This window comes from Doryrhamphus excisus, linkage group LG11 (assembly GCF_037039965.1).
Source record: "Doryrhamphus excisus strain RoL-2023G ecotype Guam linkage group LG11, RoL_Dexc_Guam_v1.1, whole genome shotgun sequence".
Taxonomy (NCBI): Eukaryota; Metazoa; Chordata; class Actinopteri; order Syngnathiformes; family Syngnathidae; genus Doryrhamphus; species Doryrhamphus excisus.
In genome coordinates this window covers 6197469-6218137 of record NC_136367.1, presented here as the reverse complement: position 1 = coordinate 6218137, position 20669 = coordinate 6197469, and the positions used below count along the sequence as shown (strand labels likewise).

The 20669-nt window shown below is 44.3% G+C and overlaps 1 protein-coding gene across 2 annotated transcripts in view; it reads right to left on the bottom strand.

The window, feature by feature from the left end:
• Positions 1-6773: 6773 nt before the first annotated feature.
• Positions 6774-20669, bottom strand: part of LOC131120346 (runt-related transcription factor 2-like) — a 119319-nt gene continuing 105423 nt past the window's right edge. The window contains exons 8-10 of one of the 2 annotated variants that reach the window (XM_078794573.1): positions 12106-12273; positions 11669-11830; positions 6774-8766 (exon numbers count right to left, since the gene is read on the bottom strand). In XM_078794573.1, coding sequence (XP_078650699.1) covers positions 8285-8766; positions 11669-11830; positions 12106-12273 — 812 coding nt within the window. In that variant the 3' untranslated portion in view covers positions 6774-8284. The remainder of the gene's footprint in view (positions 8767-11668; positions 11831-12105; positions 12274-20669) is intronic. The other variant, XM_058065226.2, reaches the window with a different exon arrangement.

Sequence of the window (20669 nt, the reverse complement as noted above, 5' to 3'; positions counted from 1 at the left end):
ATCAACAGTCAAAGAAAATAAACGCAGCCCGCCTGGCGTTTCAACGGCAGGCAGGAAATATGTTTGCTAATTAGTAGCTCCACATTGCCGCCTTTGGATCCTGCTGCGGCCGTCCAACATCATTCTCCACGCCGGCTAATATACGTCAAACACACTCCACGTTCATCTGTTATTACGCTTCCCCGTGGAGATACGAGCCGCCGGCCTTGGCCGCCATCGCCGTGTGGAGGTTTTGTGATGAAAACAAACCACCGCGTTTTGACGTGTGATCCAATTAAAAAGTGGCGACCTCAGCCCAGGCTGCAAATCAAACGGCAAACTGAAGATATTATTCCTCAGAGACTCCAAGCAAGCCCGCGTCCGATAAAACATGATCAGCAAAGATGGCAGACGTTTCTTTGGAATTGTTTATTATTTGAAAATGTCTAGCCCACAAAAAACATACAGCGTCTACAGTGGAGCCTCATGGGTTTTATGAAGGCTACAGTTTGACCCTGGAACAGATTATTTCTACATTTAAACAATTAGCTTGAAATGAATTATATATATTATGAATTAAATTTATTATGATATAAATTATTTAGGCGGCACGGCGGGCGAGTGGTTAGCGCGCAGACCTCACAGCTAGGAGACCAGGGTTCAATTCCACCCTCGGCCATCTCTGTGTGGAGTTTGCATGTTCCCATGCGTGCGTGGGTTTTCTCCGGGTACTCCGGTTTCCTCCCACATTCCAAAAACATGCTAGGTTAATTGGCCACTCCAAATTGTCCATAGGTATGAATGTGAGTGTGAATGGTTGTTTGTCTATATGTGCCCTGTGATTGGCTGGCCACCAGTCCAGGGTGTACCTCGCCTTTTGCCCAAAAACAGCTGGGATAGGCTCCAGCACCCCCGCGACCCTCGTGAGAATAAGCGGTAGAAAATGAATGAATGAATAAATTATTTAGAAATAATCTGTTCCAGGGTCAAACTGTGGTCATAACGTGTTTGTCTTATTTGTTATTATTATTGTCATTATTAAATTATGACCTTTTCCATCTGTTGATTTTTGACAAAAATGGTTATGTTTTTTGTTTTTTCCCCAAATTTTTTCAAATGCACTTTTCTGCTGCAGGAGAATGTAGAAACCCCCCACACGATCATCAGAGGTCCTAGCAGAACAAAAGGAAGGCTAAAATTGTCACTTTTTCCATGTGTGGATTTTTGACAAAAAAACATTTTTTTTTTTTCACATTTTTTTTGAAGTGCTTATTTCTACCGTTGTAGGTTTCTTTTGTGAAAAATCACTTCCCTCAAATTTTATGCGCTTTTTGGATGCTTCTGGGACCTCTGTTGAGTGTGTGTGAGGTTTCTCCTGTTTTTTTGACCAGAAAAGTGCATTAGAAGCAAGTTGGAAAAAAACAAAAAAAACGACATACTAACCCCTTACGGTTTTTGTCAAAAATCACCGCCCTCAAACTCTGGCATTTTATGCCATTTTTGGATGCTTCTGGGGCCCCTGTTGAGTGTGTGTGAGGTTTCCCTTGTTTTTTTGACCAGAAAAGTTCAGTAGAAGCGAGTTGAAAAAACCAACGTACCAACTAACTCCTCTTTGTGAAAAATGTAAGGGTTACCCTTATGATTTTTTTGTTTCTTTTTTCAAATGATTTCAAAAGCTTATTTCAGCTGCAGGAGGGTGTAGGAACCTCCCCCATCATCATCGGAGGTCCTGGCAGAACCCAAAGAAGGCAAATATTTCCACTTGTGTTAATTAACGTTAATTTTTAACAAAAATGCTAAGCTTGTGGTTTTTGTTCTAAGTTTTTCAAATGCTTTTTTTTCTGCTGGGGGGTGTAGAAACCTCCCACACAATCCAAAGAAGGATTGAACTGCCCCCCTTTCGCTAGAATTTTCCTCAGTTGCTAACCAAGTAGATGAAGCTAACATTTGCTAATCCCGAGTCTAACGTTTTTAATCCCAGGCCAGACTTAAAGTTGAAAGGTTGGAGAAATTGTGTCATCATTTGTGGTCGTGATGCAGGAAAGGAAGCCCAAGCATCCAATCAGACGCAGATGAGCGGCAGGACGTCAAAGGAAGCCGGGATTGGGTTTCACAGACCAGGAAAGGAGCAGGTCCAGGTTGTGGTCCAGGTTGCGGTCCCGGTGGGCCCTTGATGTTGTGGTGAATCTTGACAAGGATTATTATTAGGATCATTATTGATCTGCCTGGCGTACGCCTGCGGTTTCAGACCTGATGAGCTTGCCAGAAGGAGTTTTTGGCAGGTTGTCCAGCAGCTTGTGGTCTCAGGTGGTCTCAGGTGGTCTGGTGGTCAGGACGTGTGATGAACTTCTTCTCTTATGAAGATAAGAAACTTATTTCTGAGTGACTTCCTTCCTGCCAGGAGTTTCTTTCGGGTCTGCTGAAGCGTGTGAAGGATGATGATGATGATGTGTGACCGTGATGAAGTCAGGTATGATACCTGCAAGAACCACAAGAACCCCCTCAGACCTCACGCAGAAACATTTTCATCATTCTGGTCTGTAAATCATTCCTCGGCGTCAAGGAATATTTTTTTTCCACACACAAACGGTAAAAACAGGAGCCTCCGACAGGGCTGACGCTCCTTGGAGACCAAGACGATCCAGACTTGATGGCGGTGACCCCCCCCCCCCAACTACTAAGGTGGACCTTTCCAAGCCAGTCAAAGATCCTCTATATGACAGGAGTGGTCAAAAATAAACACGTGACAGAAAGCAATTAGCAGCACAAATTTGCTCCAATGAATCACCAAGTTAGAAGAAAAGGGGGCGGGGTCAGGCGTTTATGCTTAAAGACATGGGGGGTGGGATGGGTGGGATGGCGGGGGTCCTGGCGACGGCCGACTTGAGGTCTGCTTTGCATGAAGTCTTGGCAGCGAGCGAGCGTATCTTCATGTCGCGTACCCTGGCCTTGGCTGCCATGTTTCTGACAGAGAGGATGAAGAATAATTTGAAACAGGATGGGAGGGGGGTGCGGGGGCGGGGGGCGGCTTGGTCCCGGGGACAAAGCTTGTCTTTGTTTGTGTGTTGTTGCTCTCCATGGTACTGACATTTGTCATTCTGACACGGTTCTTCTTTTGACATTTACAGTACATTTATCTGGCACTATTTAGGCCATAAATAAACTTGCCACCCCCCCCCCCCTAAAAAAGTCTTCCAAGGTGGGGAGAGGGTCCTGAATGTTGTAGCTCAAGCGCTGACCCGGTGTGACTGCAAAATCCTGGTCTCCCTTGCCAGCTCATCATTTCTTTCCAAAAAAGATATTTATGAAAAGGGGCGGGGGCGAAGGTGGGGGCGGGCAGGATGGGTGGGGGTCTGGCATTGATTTAGCTGGATGAAGCAAAAAAAAAAGTGTTGGTGGAACTCAGAGCGGCGCTAACTTAATAAGCAACAAGCTAGGCTGCCTTTGCTTTGCGTCTGCCTGGGTGGGCGCACCCCCAATCCCCAAACCCCCGCCCCCCGACACCCACCTCCCACATGTCCCCACTCGCCACTAGCGGCCACTGGAGTGCGCCAGAGTACACACTTGTTGATGGACTTGAAAGAAGCAAATCAGCATGACTGGGGGTGGGTCTTATGAGGGCAGCTGGGCACCTTGGCCACGCCCACCCTGCGTTCATGCATGGAGTTATGTTGACAAGACACTTTGGACATTAATTATTCATCTTTGGTTTTCTCCATCCATCCTCTAAGAGGCGCCAGTCCCGAGTGTACCCTGCCTCTCGCCCAAAGTAAGCTGGGGTAGGCTTCAGCACGCCCTATGGACCCCCCCCCCCCGCATAGAAAACAAATGGATGGACAAATCGGCATGGGAACTTGTTTGGCGCCAGAGTAAACATACCAGGTAAGTTGGCATGCATGTACACAGATATTCATATAAATATTAGAAATATTCATGGAATATCTTCAATATTAACAAGATCCGGAGTACCCCCCCCGAACTACTTTGATGCCCCCAAATTACCTCCAAGTCTGGTAAGTCAGTCAAAACCGTGGGGGACTCGTAATTCGCTGTGGATGACTATGCATATTTTGGATCGTGGCGTCCCCGGGGCACCCACTGAAAGCCCCCCACAGATGCCCCCCAAGCAGGGGTTCAAACCCAGATTTTGACCTTGTGGCCAACATGCTAACCATGTAGCCACATCTAATTAGGTGTATTCAAGTAAAATATTTGCTTGGTTTGAATTAATAGTATAAAATATATATATAATGTATAATATAGTAAATATAATATAAAATATAATATAAATAATAATAGATATAATTATTTAAAAATAAAAATAAAAATAAATAAAAGTATAAAGTGGGTCATGACTGAATGACGATTGGACTATTCAATTATAATATTCCCTTGGTTTGACTTTAAAATTAATAGTATAAATTAAAAATATATAATATAATAAATCTAATATAAAAAATAATATAAATAAAAAATATAACTATTAAAAAAAATAAAAATAAAAAATAAAAGTATAAAGTGGGTCACGACTGAATGACTATTGGACTATTGAAGTAAAATATTTGTTTGGTTTGACTTTAACATTAATAGTATAAATAAAAATATATATAACATAATGCATATAATATAAAAAATAATATAAATAATAAATATAATTATTAAAAAAAATAATAAAAATAAATAAAAGTATAAAGTGGGTCACGACGGAATAACTATTGGACTATTGAAGTAAAATATTGCTTGGTTTGACTTTAAAATTAATAGTATAAATTAAAAAAATATGTAATATAATATATAAAAATAATATAAACAATAATAAATATAATAATAAATTAATATAATAATAAATATAATTATTTAATAATAATATAGTAAAGTATATAAGTAATAAGTATAAAATGGGTCACGACTGAATGACTATTGACTAAGCCCAGTTGAGACCGCCCCCCCCCCCCCTGTAAATGTCTTCTTTAAGTTTGTTACCAAAGACTGGGAATGGGGGGGTGGAAAAAGGTAAAACCAGGAGGAGCTTATTTTTTTCCTTCCTTTGTTTTCCATACAATTTAAATTCAGGGAAATCCCAAGAATGTTGAAAACACCTCCTCTCCCCCCACCGCCGCCCCCGCCCCCCCTTACCCCGCTCTGCTCCACTCACTTCGATGGGCTCTATTATGTCTGGGAATAATGTAAAACAGCTTCCCTGCATGTCCGTGTCTCTCTGGTTTCTCAGCACAGCTCGGAATGACAGTTAAGACGGCGGACCACCCCTTCCCACCCCCCCCCCCCCCCACTCCACCCTCCAGCCTGTCGCCACCGACCCGATCCAAACACAACGTGGGTGCAGACAGAGCGGCAGGCCGGAGGTGACATCGCTCGTTATTCCTCCTTGTGAGCAAAACACGGAGAGAAGCGGCGACGACAACCTTTGGACCACCGAGGTGGTCCGAGGACACGTCAGAGACCAGGACGTCGTAAAAGTCTGGATTTATTCTGGAAAGGAAAGAAACTGTACAATCATCACAAAGCCAATTCCACTCACTGGTGTCACTGTCCCTTTAAGAAGAGGAAAGGAACAACATATGACCTTTTTTGGTTGGTGGGCGGGGCCTCCATGACAACAAACGTCCAAGATTCCAAGCCATAAAATGTCTTGATACGCAACACAAAGGACGGCAACAACAAAAAAGCTTTGGAAAACATTTGGAAATTCCCACAGATGTTGGTAGTTATCGGGAAAAAAAAACAATCGTTCCAAACGATCTGAAAGCTTTTTATTTGCTTTCTTGAGTTACAAGACAAAAACGTTTAGGCTGCAGGGAAGGGAATGTCGCTTGTGGACGGAATCTCAGCTTCCATGCGGGGACGGCTTCGTGCAAAGCTTAAGACGAAAATAACTCGGTGAAATCACCGCTTGTGATCGCATTTGATGAAAACATCTGATGTTAGCCGTGTGCTAGCTAGCTAGCTCTCTGTGTGTGTTTATATAAGTGCTTCATCAAGTCTTTTATTTCTTTTGCGGCAACTTGAAAAAAACTCAAAAAGTTTGTTCCTGGCGCTTTAGTGCAAAATATTCTCCGTCTGAGGGCCCCAAGGGAAGATTTTTTATTTTTTAATGATTTGTCTATGAACTTAGTAGGAAATCATACAAAAAATGATGTAATGTGCTTGGTACCAAACATTGGTACATGGGACCTCGTTTGGCCCCGTGGTGGGTTATTCAGCAGCTGTACTCGATAAAAAAAACAGCGAGTCAGCAACATTTAGGGTGCTTTGGTGGGCATGCCATTTCCAAGCACGGGGCAAAGGGTGCAATACAATAAAAAAATAATAATTGGCAAAGATTTGAGACAAAAACAGAATTATATGATAACTGGGGACTACAAAAATAATTTGACTGTACCTTCCAAAAAGTGTTTTATGCTAATTTTAAAAATGTGTCAAAAGAAGTGGAAGTTCATTCATTCATTTTCCTTTTCCTCGAGAGGGTCGCGGGGGGTGCTGGAGCCTATCCCAGGTCTCTTCGGGCGAGAGGCGGGGTACACCCTGGATTGGTGGCCAGCCAATCACAGGGCACATATAGACAAACAACCATTCACACTCACATTCATACCTATGGACAATTTGGAGTGGCCAATTAACCTAGCATGTTTTTGGAATGTGGGAGGATGGGAGGAAACCGGAGTACCCGGAGAAAACGGAGAAAAACGAGGGTGGAATTGAACCCTGGTCTCCTAGCTGCGAGGTCTGCGCGCTAACCACTCGTTCACCGTGCCGCCCGAAGTGGAAGTTCTAAATAGTAAAAGTGAAGCAACCTCTTGGACGCATACTAATTATGCTAATTAGATTAGAAATATTACTAAAATGGGTAAATATGGAATGCCGGATGAGACAAATAGTGAAAAAGAAATAAATTGCACAATTTTCTGTGGAAAATCCTACTAAATTCTGATTTTTTTGGAATACTGAATGTATTGCAAGATACGACAAATGTAACAAAAATGAGTAGCCCTAAAATCGCCAGCATTGATATCGATATCGGCCGATTTCACTCATGGATCATCGGTATCGGCAGCATAAAACCCTGATGGGAACATCCTTAGTAAAAAAATAGTAAAAATGAACCTTTTTGTCACCTGAAAATTGTGAATGAATTTTCATCCAAAATCCTTCTAAGCGATTCGCTGTCAGAGTTCGGAAAGTAGCGTCGTCGGAGAACGTTAAGATGGAAGCAAATTGGCATCACTTCAATGTTTTTAATAGAAATTCCACCATTTTTGTATAAAATGTGCTGGAAGCGACGTCATAGAGGATATGACAAAGACTTTTTTTTATTTTTACAAATTGCACATAACTTTTTGTACAAAATCCTACTGAATTCAGTTTTCCGAATATGAAATGTTCTAGCAGCGACGTAACAGAGGATGACACAGATGGTAAAAAGAGACGTCCAAGTCCGCTAAAAAAAATGGAAAATTCTTTTTTTTAAAAAGAAATTGCACTCATTTTTGTACAAAATCCTACTAAATTCATTTTGAATAAGAATATCTGGAATATGAAATGTCCCAAACTCTACGGTTGTGTTGCCAGTTATGAGCCAATCAGGCGAGAGGATGAGGTCATGTGACGTCTTTCATGGAGGATGACCAATAAGTGCTTTGATAAATCTTAACTACGAAGATGAAAAAGGACAAGAAGAGGCGAGCGTCAAACACTCTGACAAACTTTCACAAAGTCGTCTCTTTTACGGAAGCGAATCCAGAAGATCCGAGGGGGGTCGGGGGTGTTGGGGGAAGGGGGGTCCAAAGTCATGGCAACTTTGCCGCTTGCGTGACCCGCCGGTGGACGTAGCGTCCAGCATGTGCACGTTTAACTGAGAGGACTTATTGCTGAATAAATATGTGAGGTTGGCTTCCGGGCGGATGCTCGGATCTTTGGGCGGCAGGAAGGAAAGTCTTAAATTATGTCACTTTTTAACTTAGTCGCAAAGATGCAGCAATGTTTTCAAAAAATAGAATAGATAAGTTATGGCTTCATAAGTTAACAGGAAGCAACGTACACCTTTTAAATAACCGTCCTGTCAGTGCATCTGTCCCCGACAAAAAAACAAAGATGGCCGATGCAGAAAGCGACAGGATACGAAAGAAAAGGCTTCCCTTGCTGCGGCGTCGGCGTGGGAATTAGCTGCTGCTTGCCGCTCCGATTCCCAACATTCCAGGAAGACGAGTTCGCACAAGTCCAGACTTCGTCACTGACGAGCTTGTTAATAAAACATAAAAAAAAAATCCCCTTTCAGTCTGGTGCTGCTTCAGTAGGGCCGCCACACCGCCTCGTCCATGCCCCGCCCCCCCGTGTTGAGGATGGTGGGGGAGTTACTGTGACTCCCGTCCCCGTCCACTCCGCCCTCCGTCTGGCCCGGCAGGTTTGGGTTGACCAGCGAGGTGCCCGTGGAGGCGCTGGTGCACGGCGGCACCATGCGGGACGGCGAACGGTCCCCGCCGGGGACCATGGAGATCTGGTAGGACCCGGACGAGGCGCCGTAGTACAGGTAGGGGGTGCTGCTGGTCTGGAAGGGTCCGCTTTGGCTCTGGGTGGAGCCCGGGTACGGCGGGGGCAGGTACGTGTGGTAGTGGGTGCCGCCCAGCGACATGGCCGAGGTGACGGGGGGCGTGTAGGTGAAGGTGGCCGGGTAGTGCATGCGGGGGCTACTGAAGCGGCTCTCCGTGAGGGACGACAGGCCCGGGAACTGACGCTCAAACTGACCCGGGAAGGGGCTCAGGTCCGACGATCCTGGAAGACGAAAATGAGAAAACATTAGCTTCGGTGATGCGGCCATTTTGACAAAATAAACAAACCCTGAGACGGACATTTTTTTAACATTTTTGGGGGGAAGAAGATGGAGGACTCTCATTTAAAGCGCTAAAAGTCACCATCGGAGTCCTCACTTGTTAGCAAAAACTAGCAAATCTTATTGGTTAACTTCTTAAGCATATCCTCTTTTGCATTTGACCCTGGAACAGACAATTCCTGTGGGAAAATGGTATCAGATCGTATTGTGTTTTCCACTTTTTTTATTGTTTTATTCATCATCTTGCTGACAAAGCATCACACGGATTTATGTGTGTGTGTGTGTGTGTGTGTGTGTGTGTCGCTGTTCTTACATGTGTGTGTGTGTGTGTGTGTGAATGAATCAGGAGCCGCACATGTGGGAACACTTTGTGCCCAAACAGTTTCCATGAGATCCATAATGAGGCGGGTCTGAGCTCTGATGTGGCTCCTCCGCTCGCCTCCCGTCGGCTCCAGTGTGTGTGTGTGTGTGTGTGTGTGTGTGTGTGTGTGTCTCACCCTCACTTTGCTGCCCCCTATTAAGAAATACCCCCCCCAAAAACCGCTAACTGGCTGCGGTTGCGTGCGGCGCTGGGTGCGGAGTTTATAGCGAATGGGAGGTCCCCACTCCCACTCCCACTTTTGTCTCCCCTTAGTGGCGGAGTCCTGTTATGGCTTGCTTATCGTAAATCACAAGGCGTCTTCCATGTCGCCATGTCTGCTGGGGACAGACTAGCGGGGACCGGGGCGGGGGGCGGCGGGGAAGGGGGGTGGATCAGCGTTAATGTGCACGCGTAGCTAGCGTCAGATAGCATATGCTGCCAATTAAGACCTTCTAAACATCTTCTTCCCACCACGGTCTGATTCCCGTAGAAGTAGTAGGTGTTGGGCTACGCCTTTTTAACAGCCCGGTTCGAGTGCCGAGTGGCGTTTGTGATGATTCGCCAGAAGCGGATTTATCGTTTTGAAGAAGAGTTTTTTGACAAAACATTTCCGAAATGAGACTCGACTAGTTGAACTTGTGACACATAAGCTGGACTGTGTGTGTGTGTGTGTGTGTGTGTGTGTCGGGGTGGGGCATTTAGCACCTAAACGTCCGTATCAGCTTCTGCAGGGTAGGGGTGTGTGTGGGGGGGGGGTTCTTGTGTAGCCGTATTGTGTTACTGAGGTGTCAACATGATCCGCAGAGAAGTGAGAGATCCTGCGTTACGTCACACGGGAGATATGAACGCGTGCATTCCCTCGCAATGACGAGAAAGAACGGCGTGCACGTGATGAGGATGCAGAAGGGGAAATCCAAGCTAAGCTCATGTTGGCATCGTCGTGCACGCACACACATGCACGCACACACATGCACGCACACACATGCACGCACACACATGCACACACACACATGCACAGGAGGAAGAAAGAAACAGGTACTACGTGGTCAATCAGGTGGAGAACCATGTAGAACATAGAACTGGTCTTAAAGTGGCGCTTCTTTTTAATTGGGAGAGAAGGTGGGGGGTGAAGGGGGGGGGGTTGGGGGTGATGGTCTGCATCTGGGTTTCAACAAATTGAAACCCAGATGCCGCTGCTACACCAAAGAGGCTGGCTGATGTAATTAGTCCCAATACCTTGACAGAGTGGCATTTTGCCCATAAAGACGCTTTATTTGTCAGTCCCAAGTCCCGAGTTCCGAGCCTATTATTACCCACAATCCTTCTGAGATCAAAGGCTCGCTGCCACAAACAAAAGAAAAGAGAATCCCGACATCCAATAAGCTACCACGAGAGACAACAAGAGCAGTGAAAGGGTCGCCATCTTTGCTTTTCTTGTCATGAGGCTTATTTGGTCTGGTGTGATGCTAGCATGACCTTGGAGGTCATACGAGGTATTGGTGACTAACTTGGATGTTGACTTATTCATGATTAATATGGAGATGAAATGAGTTATTAGCGATGGAGCTAAAATGAGTTATTAGTGACTAATGTGGCGATTAAATTAGTTATCACAAACTAGTGTGGAGATTAAATGAGTTATTAGAGATTAATGTGGGGAGCAAATTATTTTTTAGTGGCTAATGTGGCGATTAAATTACTTATCACAAACTAGTGTGGAGATTAAATGAGTTATTAAATGAGTTATGAGTGATGAATGTGGAGAATAAATTAGTTTTTAGTGACTAATGTGGCTATTAAATTAGTTATCACAAACTAGTGTGGAGATTAAATGAGTTATTAAATGAGTTATTAGTGATGAATGTGGAGAATAAATTAGTTTTTAGTATCTATTGTGGCTATTAAATTAGTTATCACAAACTAGTGTGGAGATTATATGAGTTATTGGTGATTAATGTGGAGATTAAATGAGTTATTAGTGATTAATATGGCCATTAAATCAGTTGTTAGGAACTAGTGTGGAGATTAAATGAGTTACTAGAGATTACTGTGGAGATTAAATGAGTTATTAGTGACTAATATGGCTATTAAATCAGTTGTTGGAAACTAGTGTGGAGATTAAATTAGTTATTACTGTGGAGATTGAGTTATCAGCGATTAATGTGGAGATTAAATTAGTTATTAGTGATTCATGTGGAGATTCAGTTATCAGCGATTAATGTGGAGATTAAATTAGTTATTAGTGATTAATGTGGAAATTCAGTTATCAGCAATTAATGTGGAGATTAAATGAGTTATCAGCAATTAATGTGGAGATTAAATAAGTTATCAGCGATTAATGTTGTGATTAAATGAGTTATCAGCGATTAATGTTGTGATTAAATGAGTTATTAGCAATAATGTGTAGATGAAATGAGTTAATGATTAATTCGGAGATCACATGGGTGACTACACAGTACGGTGGCAATGAGGTGGATGTCTACCTGGCAAGCGTCTAGGCACGTCGCTGATGGCGGGCAGGCCCGTGCCTCGGCTGGAGGAGAGGGGGGTGGTGGAGTGGACTGAGGGGGACGCCATAGGACTCAGGTAGGACGGGTACGTCTGTTCATAAGACCAAGGAGGAGAGGACTGGGACTGACGCGGGTCTGATTGGGGAGGGAGGATGAACCAAGGGGAAGGGAGGAAGCAGAGAAAGATAAAGAAGTTTAAAGTTACATGAAATGATGGCCGCTGGCGGTTTCGGAGTCGCTTGGTGTGTTATGCAAGATGACATGGCTAATGTTTATCTTCCTTTTGTTGGACGACGATCTGGACGAGACCTGAACGCTTCACTAAAGCAACATGCGACTACAAACCTGAACCAGTAAAATCAAGCACTAAAGACCTGTCGCCATGGTGACGGAGGGTCAGGCGGGCTCACCGGTTATCTGCGTCTGTCCCTGCGGGTTGAAGGTGTTGGCCGCTGTGTTGAGTGCGGGCCGCGGGGCCTGGGCGGGCACCGTCACCCTCACCCTCATCCTCTCCAGTTCACTCAGGCGGTCTGAGAAGAGGCCCGACTTTGGCGGGTCCTCCAGCTTCTGGCGATGCCCTGAGGACAAACGGAGTTGATCATTGTTAACATTGCTAACAAGTTAGCATTGACACTTTGATCGCTAACTTCTTTTGACGCTCCAGATGTAGTTCTGGACCACGGATCACGCCTATTTACGATTTGCGGGCACCCAGCTAAAGGCTACATCGTGACGTCAGAATCCAACGGATCGCCTGGAAGTGACTTCTTTTATTTCCATTATTCCCAAAGGGAAAACTACTTTCAGAATGGAGGTGGAAGGAGGTCGTTTTACGAAAGCGATGCCAGGACATTTTTCATCCCACTAGGAAAGATAAAACAAGGAGAGGAAGTTTTATGCCCTACTTTTCCACCCGAGGCTCCTCCTGTCATCAGGTAAACACAGTTTCTCACGCCACGCCACGCCACGCCACGCCACCATTATCCCTACAGGATCCTTCAACCCATGCCAAAAATATTAGTCCCGCTCTCTTCCTGCATTCCTTATGCTCGCCATTCTCTCGGTGAGACGGGTCCTGTCCAAAAGACAAGCCGAGCAGCAAATTAGAATGAAATCATTTGGTCTTAATTCAGCGTGTTTCCTGCGGACGCCAGCTCAGTAAAAGTGGGACAATGAAACCGATGACATGGTTTGGTGTCTACTCAAGTGCGGAGCGGAGTAAATATCAAACTCCCGCTGTGCTTGGCAGACCTCCAGCTGGCCCACAAACAATCAGGCTGCTGCTTCAGAATCTGACCCAACCTGCTCCGTGTTAGATGCTGGGAAAAACGTACTGGCGTCCACGGATGTTTTAGAAAAACTCAATAGCGTCAAGGTGATTTGGAGGGAATTTTGCCTCATGGAAAACCAGTTTTTGCTCTGCAGCAGACGGACTGGATGAAGGACCGAATCCTGGGTAGGATCTTTCAACCCGAAGCTTTGTTTATCTCTGCTAAGTTGGCCAGCAGGTTTGGATGCCGGCACGTCAAGTTGACACCTTTTTCAAAGATTTATGGAAGAAGAAGGTTTAACCAGTTATCCGGTCCGGGAAGTAGGCCACATCCGATGCGACAAGACAACTTTAGCACACTGGCTTGTCAGGCTGAGCAAGTGTAATGGTAATGGTTTAATTTCATTTCAACATGCATCAGATTACAATTGAATGCATCCCATAATCAGTTCACAGTTCCACATGTCCAAAAGGAGTAGGAAGAAGCAAAGCTTATTAAATCCTACCCCTCCATCTGGTACTTTTACAATCAGTAACTGTTACATTTGTTCACTTCCTGCTTTCCATAATACAGTTTACTTTTACAATCAATCAGTTCCACATGTCCAAAAGGAGTAGGAAGAAGCAAAGCTTATTAAATCCTACCCCTCCATCTGGTACTTTTACAATCAGTAACTGTTACATTTGTTCACTTCCTGCTTTCCATAATACAGTTTAAGTTTTTTTTTTTAAATAATGTACCTCGTACGGAAATACGAGGTGATATGACCATACAACGACATTATGTGTACCATAGTAATATGGTACACCTATTATATAGTAATATATAATAGTAATAGTCATATTTCTCCTCTCTTGTAGAGAAGTATTGGATGACATTTTTAGCTAATTGGTTATTTTTAGCCTTATGTATTATTTTAGCTGTTTGAAGATGAACTATATCAGCAAGTTGAAGTATTTGTCATTTTAGAAATAAGGAGTTAGTATGTTCTCTGTAGGCGGCATTATGAATTATCCTTACTGACCTTTTTTGCAGTACATTTAGCGAGTGAAGATTGCTTTTATAGTTCATTCATTCATTCATTCATTTTCTACCGCTTATCCTCACGAGGGTCACAGGGGGTGCTGGAGCCTATCCCAGCTGTCTTTGGGCGAGAGGCGGGGTACACCCTGGACTGGTGGCCAGCCAATCACAGGGCACATATAGACAAACAACCATTCACACTCACATTCATACCTATGGACAATTTGGAGTGGCCAATTAACCTAGCATGTTTTTGGAATGTGGGAGGAAACCGGAGTACCCGGAGAAAACCCACGCATGCACGGGGAGAACATGCAAACTCCACACAGAGATGGCCGAGGGTGGAATTGAACCCTGGTCTCCTAGCTGTGAGGTCTACGCGCTAACCACTAGACCGCCGTGCCGCCCGCTTTTATAGTTATTAGCCCATATTTCCACACAATAAGTAAGATATGGGAGAACCAGAGAGCAATACAGAGTGTAGGTCAGTAAACGTCACATGGACTGGACATTGAGTTAACAGTCCGGGCTTTTAGCTTGACGGCTTGCGCTCTCGATTCTCGAACTGAACAAGTCGGTTTACACTTGCATAACTCGATCCGGTCCCTGATCTACTGCTGCTGCTACAAGACCGTGGCTCCAAGTAGTCCCATCACATGTCCCCCACGCTGTTGCTGCGGGGCCTCCATCTTCTGGAGTCTGACGCAAAATGTTCTACAGAAAAAGGCTCAGAATGGGTCTTATAATAAAGAGCTCTCTTTTGTCTCTGCTGTCATTTTACAGCATGTGATACTCTCTGAAAAGTCATACATTCTGAGGAAAAACTCGGCAATTTTGACAACAAATACTGTTGCCGTGCAACGGCATCAAATCCTGCTCGGTTAAAACAACAGCCCACGCCACAATGACATTGTCTTCATGGCCTTACGGTAAGCGTGCTTTTTCTCCGTGGCTTAATTATACCTTTCAGACAACAGCTGCCAAACTCTGGATGTCTCAGCTGTTTTACCGGAACCCAGGCCGGGCACGGGAATGACCCGAGGTATTTAAAGAAGCGGGAAAGTCGGATGATTTCACCCGTTGTAGGGAAAGTCCCTGAGATTCCCATCATCCCCTGTTGAAAAGCGGCGCAGATTTGCGATAGAGTCTGCCACTTCTCTGCCCCGGCCGGCGGCCGGAAGCACGGACAAATTCGCCCCAGATGTGCGGGGCTCCATGATGGCCGCCTGCACACACACACACACACACACACACGCTTGTGTACACACACGCTCGTGTGCACATGTGTGTGAAGATTAGCGGGGATAACGGCAACAGATCTCTGATCACGGATCCAAGCAGACGATCACCGCAGCCTTCCGAGAGACACGAGCTCAGATTTGCGTCGCGACAGCAATTCTGCTAAAAGAAGAAAAAGTCGGCAAACGGGATGAAATCCTGTGTAATTAATGGCTCCTTCAGATTGGATGCGAGCACAAGGATCTTTGTACGCTCATTTGTTACTGCTGCAGGGAGATCCTACCCCCCCCCCCCCCCCTCGTTTCATAGACAAGGGAATGATTTGTGTCGAGATTTACAGTGACAGTTACGGTGTCATTCAGGGAGCTGCTTTAAGGCGTATGTGAGTGACGCCAAAGCTATCTTAGCTTAGCTTAGCTTATCTTAGCTTAGCCTCGAGACTTGAAACAAGGCCGGCTTTGTCTGAAGTCCAGAAATGACATTCTATCCCGGGTGACTCGAGAAGGTTTTTGCCACACTGTGATTTATGCTAAGCTAGGCTAATGTTAGCACTTATGGTGGCTTTATGGTGATTTATAAGTGTGAAATCCTTCTTTTTCAAGCAGAAAAATGGTTTAACTGGGGGACAGCAGTTTGTAGCGCAGTTGATGAAGCGCAACAATCCTAAATGTTCTATACTTGAACAGTATACAGAACAAATCATCCTGTTTTTTTAATCGCTATTAATCGCGGCAGCATCATTCAACAGGATTCAAACTCTGTCCAAAATGTGCAAGTCATTTGGGATAAGAGAGCTAGTATTATGCTGTAGAGCCCTAAAACCTTTAGAAAACTTGCTGTATGTTTTAGTGTTATTTTTAATCATGATTAACAGTGATGGCATTGATCGACAGATTAAAAATAAAAGAACAAAAACCAGTTTGGGATAGGTGAGTCAAGTTTTTTTTTTTTTTTTTTTTTAAATAGACCTAACACTTTTGAAGCTTGCCGATATGATTGGAGAAACTGAAAGGGAAATTGTTGTTAATCGCAATTAATCGCAACACCATCAATCGATTAAAACTGAAAGAACAGAATATGTGATTGGTTTGGGACAGTGGAGCTGTATTATTATTTTGTTTTACACAGATCTAAAACATTTAGAAACTTTCTGATATAAAAAGCGAGATTAATCATGTTCTTTTTAATATTAGATTAATACCAATGCCATTGATTCAAACTCAAAGAACTAAATACGGTTTTGGACAGGAGAGATATTTTTTCGGATGGACCTAAATCTTTTAGAAACTTGCTGACGATCAGTTTGGGATCAAATAACTTTTTTTTGGTAGAAATTTGCTGATGTGATCGGAGAAACCTGTACTTTTTAAATCAAGATTAAAATTGATAACAGATTGAAACTCGAAGACTGAAGAAGCGTTTGGGACAGGCATGCTATTATTTTGCTCAAAAACCTTTTTGTTGACACGAAGACCTACCAACGATCCCTCGATGAAGCTAAAGAGACCAATCCAATCTGCTCAAAACTCCCAAACTTGTGCCATGATCCCTACGCCGCTCACAGCCACTAGGTGGCATATCTGCATGGTGTCTGAGGACTGCTATGATCTGCCCTGATCTGTTAACACGATGACAGTCCTCAGTGTGTGCGTGCACATCCGTCCTCTCTTGTGATAGCCCCCCCAAGTGCAGATTATGAAATGATAATCTGCGGCCATAATTAATCTTTTTATGGCTATGTTGTTTTTTTTTTCTTCAACGCTCAGACACGATTAATCATTCCGGAGACCGGCGGCGGAGAGAAGAGTAAGAGCTATCAGAGGAAAAAAAAGTGTGGTACGGGTGACAGCCAGGCGCCCGTCCACCACGGGGGTCTGGTATCGAGGGAGGCGGGGGGGCGGTGGAGGGGCGTTAGGAAGAAATGAGGGAAGATGATAAAACCAGAGATGGAAAAAAAAGAGGAAGAGGGGGAAAAAGCGAGTGAAGAGGCGAGAAGGAGCCGTGCTGACTGTGGTGGAGCTCTGCCAGGCGTCTGTGTGGTCCATGCAGGAAGCACGCCATGGAAGGAACGGGCACGCACACACACACACACACACACACACACACACACTCATGACAATTCCCAAAGGCGGTACTATTACTTCACGCTAAAAACACATTAGAGATGATTCAGAACGGGAGAGAAGCAACCCTAGACGCTCTTTATTTCTCGACGCTGTTCTCACTCTCTGCTTCTCACTCCGCCCTCAGACGTTGAATGATTTTGTGTTTGGCGTTGCACACACTTGGCACGCCTTCAAGGGACTTCATGAGACGTTCAACTGACTGACTGCCTCTGGAAAAGCCTGAAGGTTCTTTCTGTTTTCCGTCTCCCTTCTCTTTTCTTTGCTCTTCATGTTTTTGCTGTTTTTATTTGACTTGTCAGGCCTCCATTGTTCAGACTTTTTTTTTGTTGCTGTCGTTGTAAGGCGGTAAAGATGTGTGGTGACTTTTATCACGGCAGAAATATGGATGGTTCCAAGCCCCAACAGACACTACTTTATATTAGTTTAGTACTAGTAGTCTAATGAGAGTCAATACAAATTGTTGACTGCATCATAAAGGTTTGTTTGTAATTGCGACGGGAAACGCCATTCATTTGACTGACCCGAGTTCTTATGACTCACTCACTCACTGAAGTGAATCGGGTATTCGATTCATTCATCAAAGTGCACGCACAGAAACTTGCATTTGTCAAGCGGCGCCGGGCAGGAAGGGGAAAGGAAAGTTGATATGAGGCAACGGATCTGTTGCTTTTTCCACAAGGCTATTACTTTTATACAAATGCAGTTCGAGTAACAGTTGCTCAATCAGTAAGTAATGTTACCTGTTTTTTTTTTATTTTTTTATTTAGTGGTGGCAGGGTTCGGGAATTACTCTGGAGTTACCAGAGATGAGTATTGTATTGAAAACCTCAGGAGTAAGTTTTGAACGACTCGTTTATAAGGCGCACAGCTCAAGTAGGTAATGCCCTGGCAGCCCACAGAGCTCAATCTTAGATCACCTGCTGATTTTCATACATTAGTTTGTATTTCCATGGCAAAGTACAACAATGTACAGCAACTATTATTTGGACACAATTATTTGGCCATACAAATTGCATTTAAAGGGGAACTATTTTGCGTTTCCCATTTTTCTGACCAATAAATGTAGTTAGAATGTCGTATTCTGGTGTTAATCCATGCCAAAGTTTCAGATCATGAGGCCTGCGAATTTGAAAGAAGTTAGGGAAGGCTCAAACCTGCCCACTTTGTCATGTCACAGAGGAACGGTCTTCCTTATATGGGCATGGCTGTAAGCCAGATAAGCTCTCTGCCCTCCCCCAAGTTCTGCTACTCTGCTTACGAAACAAGCTCAGGCAGAAGTCATTATTTTTGGTGATTCCCAGCAAGAGGAAAATTTTTTTCCATCTGTCAACAATATTTCACAGGGGACTTTTTTGTGTGTTTTGTCGGGTTGTTGCGTCACATGTTGATGTTCACTTTTGAGCAACACACAACAGTTTGGCACTGGATTGTAGAAGAATCAAAATACACTGTATTCTTGCAGCCATTCACTTTTAAATGTTTGCTTTTGTCTATCAACTTTTCTTACTTTTGAGGAAGCCGTGGTTCTCATTCGCTCGACAACTTAAACTACTTCATTGGTTTGTTTTGAGTGACGTCACTGCGTTTGCTGTCACGTAACCATAACAAGTGAAGTAATCCACTATATACGTATGTTGTTATTATATTTGCCATTCACGTTAATGGGTCATGGGTCCGCATAGGGCCATCATTGAGAGCCGCCATTTGGTGATGGTTGATATACAGCATTAAAGATTAATTAAATTAATTAACGATTATTTAGGCTTTGGGTCACTACAATCTAAAAGTGACTGACAATTGCAAAGTCATGAATGTTGCACAATAATATATTACACAATACAGTAGTTCTTCTGTCCAAGGCTCCATTTTATGATGCTAGCAAACCTCAAGTCACTTTTCTGAAGTACTAGCTGTCCATGCCTCGTGTGTACATACTGTATGTGCGTATGTGTGGGCTTTGGCACGAACGCGTTGTGAACCACGAATACGGTCTCTGCAGGCTCTTCACCAGACTTGTTAACACCCTGACCAAAACCCAACCAACACACAACCCCCCGAGCCCCTTTTGCCTGACCACTAATCCCCAACCACTGACACACAACAGACACGCTCGCGCCACAAAACTCAAGCTGTGTGACACCGCAGTGGTTTTTTTTCTCCCACCTAGCATCAATTAAACAAAATATCATGGAATTTACAAAAAAGGAAGTGGACCATGAACGTGTGTGTGTGTGTGTGAGCGTCACAGCAGCACCTGTAAACGGCGTATTGGTTCAAGCGGCCCCTCCCTGCCCATTAGCTGCAAATTACATTTAATGAGGCTTATTAGTTGCACTCACAATCAGCGCTGGACTGACGACACCATTAGCACAATAACACACTAAAAATGTGGCAGGAGCGTGCGCACACACGCACACACACACACACACACAGAGATGCACTTGAGGCTTGAGGATGGACATGCAGGGGACGCACACACACACACACACACACACACCAGCATACACTGGCAAACCACATGACAACCAAGAGCCGTGGTCATTAAACACAATGCAAAACCGACTTAGCCTTTTGCTAATGACTCAGTGGCCAGAGGGACATGATTTATTTACCCCCCCCCACCACAGATCTCCCGTTCGAGCTGATCTTTGTCAATCTGACTGTGAAATTAACTACATAAAGTTCAATACCACGGAGTTCAAACGGTATTTGTTCCTGAATTCATTCACGGATTCGTGTGTGGTTGCCCTTTACTCAAGGAGGTGTCGTCATATGCCCGATTTAACATTCATCCAACATGGCGGCAGACTGAGACATCCACCAGTAAGCCAAGAACATAGACTAGTTGCCCCGAGTCTGGGTACCCGACCACACCCCAAAGCAGGGTGCCATCCATCCATTTTCTATTCCTGTTTCCCAATTGGCCCAGTAAAGTTCAGGTTCTACTGTATCTACTGTATCTACTGTATCTCCACTTCAAGTTCTCTGATCTCAGCTTCACGACTTTGGCGGGCGAGACGTGACCTGGCCGATGTCGGGGAGTACAATTATTGTGGCGATGTAATCCCGACCACGCGGTGGCGTTAGTTGCAGAGACGACGCCTTCACGGAGACGGCAAGTCGCTCTTGTATGCAAAAAAGTACAAAAAGTACAAAACAATTTAAAAAAGAATACAAAACCAACATGTTGTGTTCAGATGAGAACAACAGAGGCTGTCCAACACGGAACCAGCTCACCTGATGACGGGCTGGACATGAATCGAGATGTCTGAATCTCATCTGTTCACCACCAAACAAGCAGCTTGTTAAAAAAAA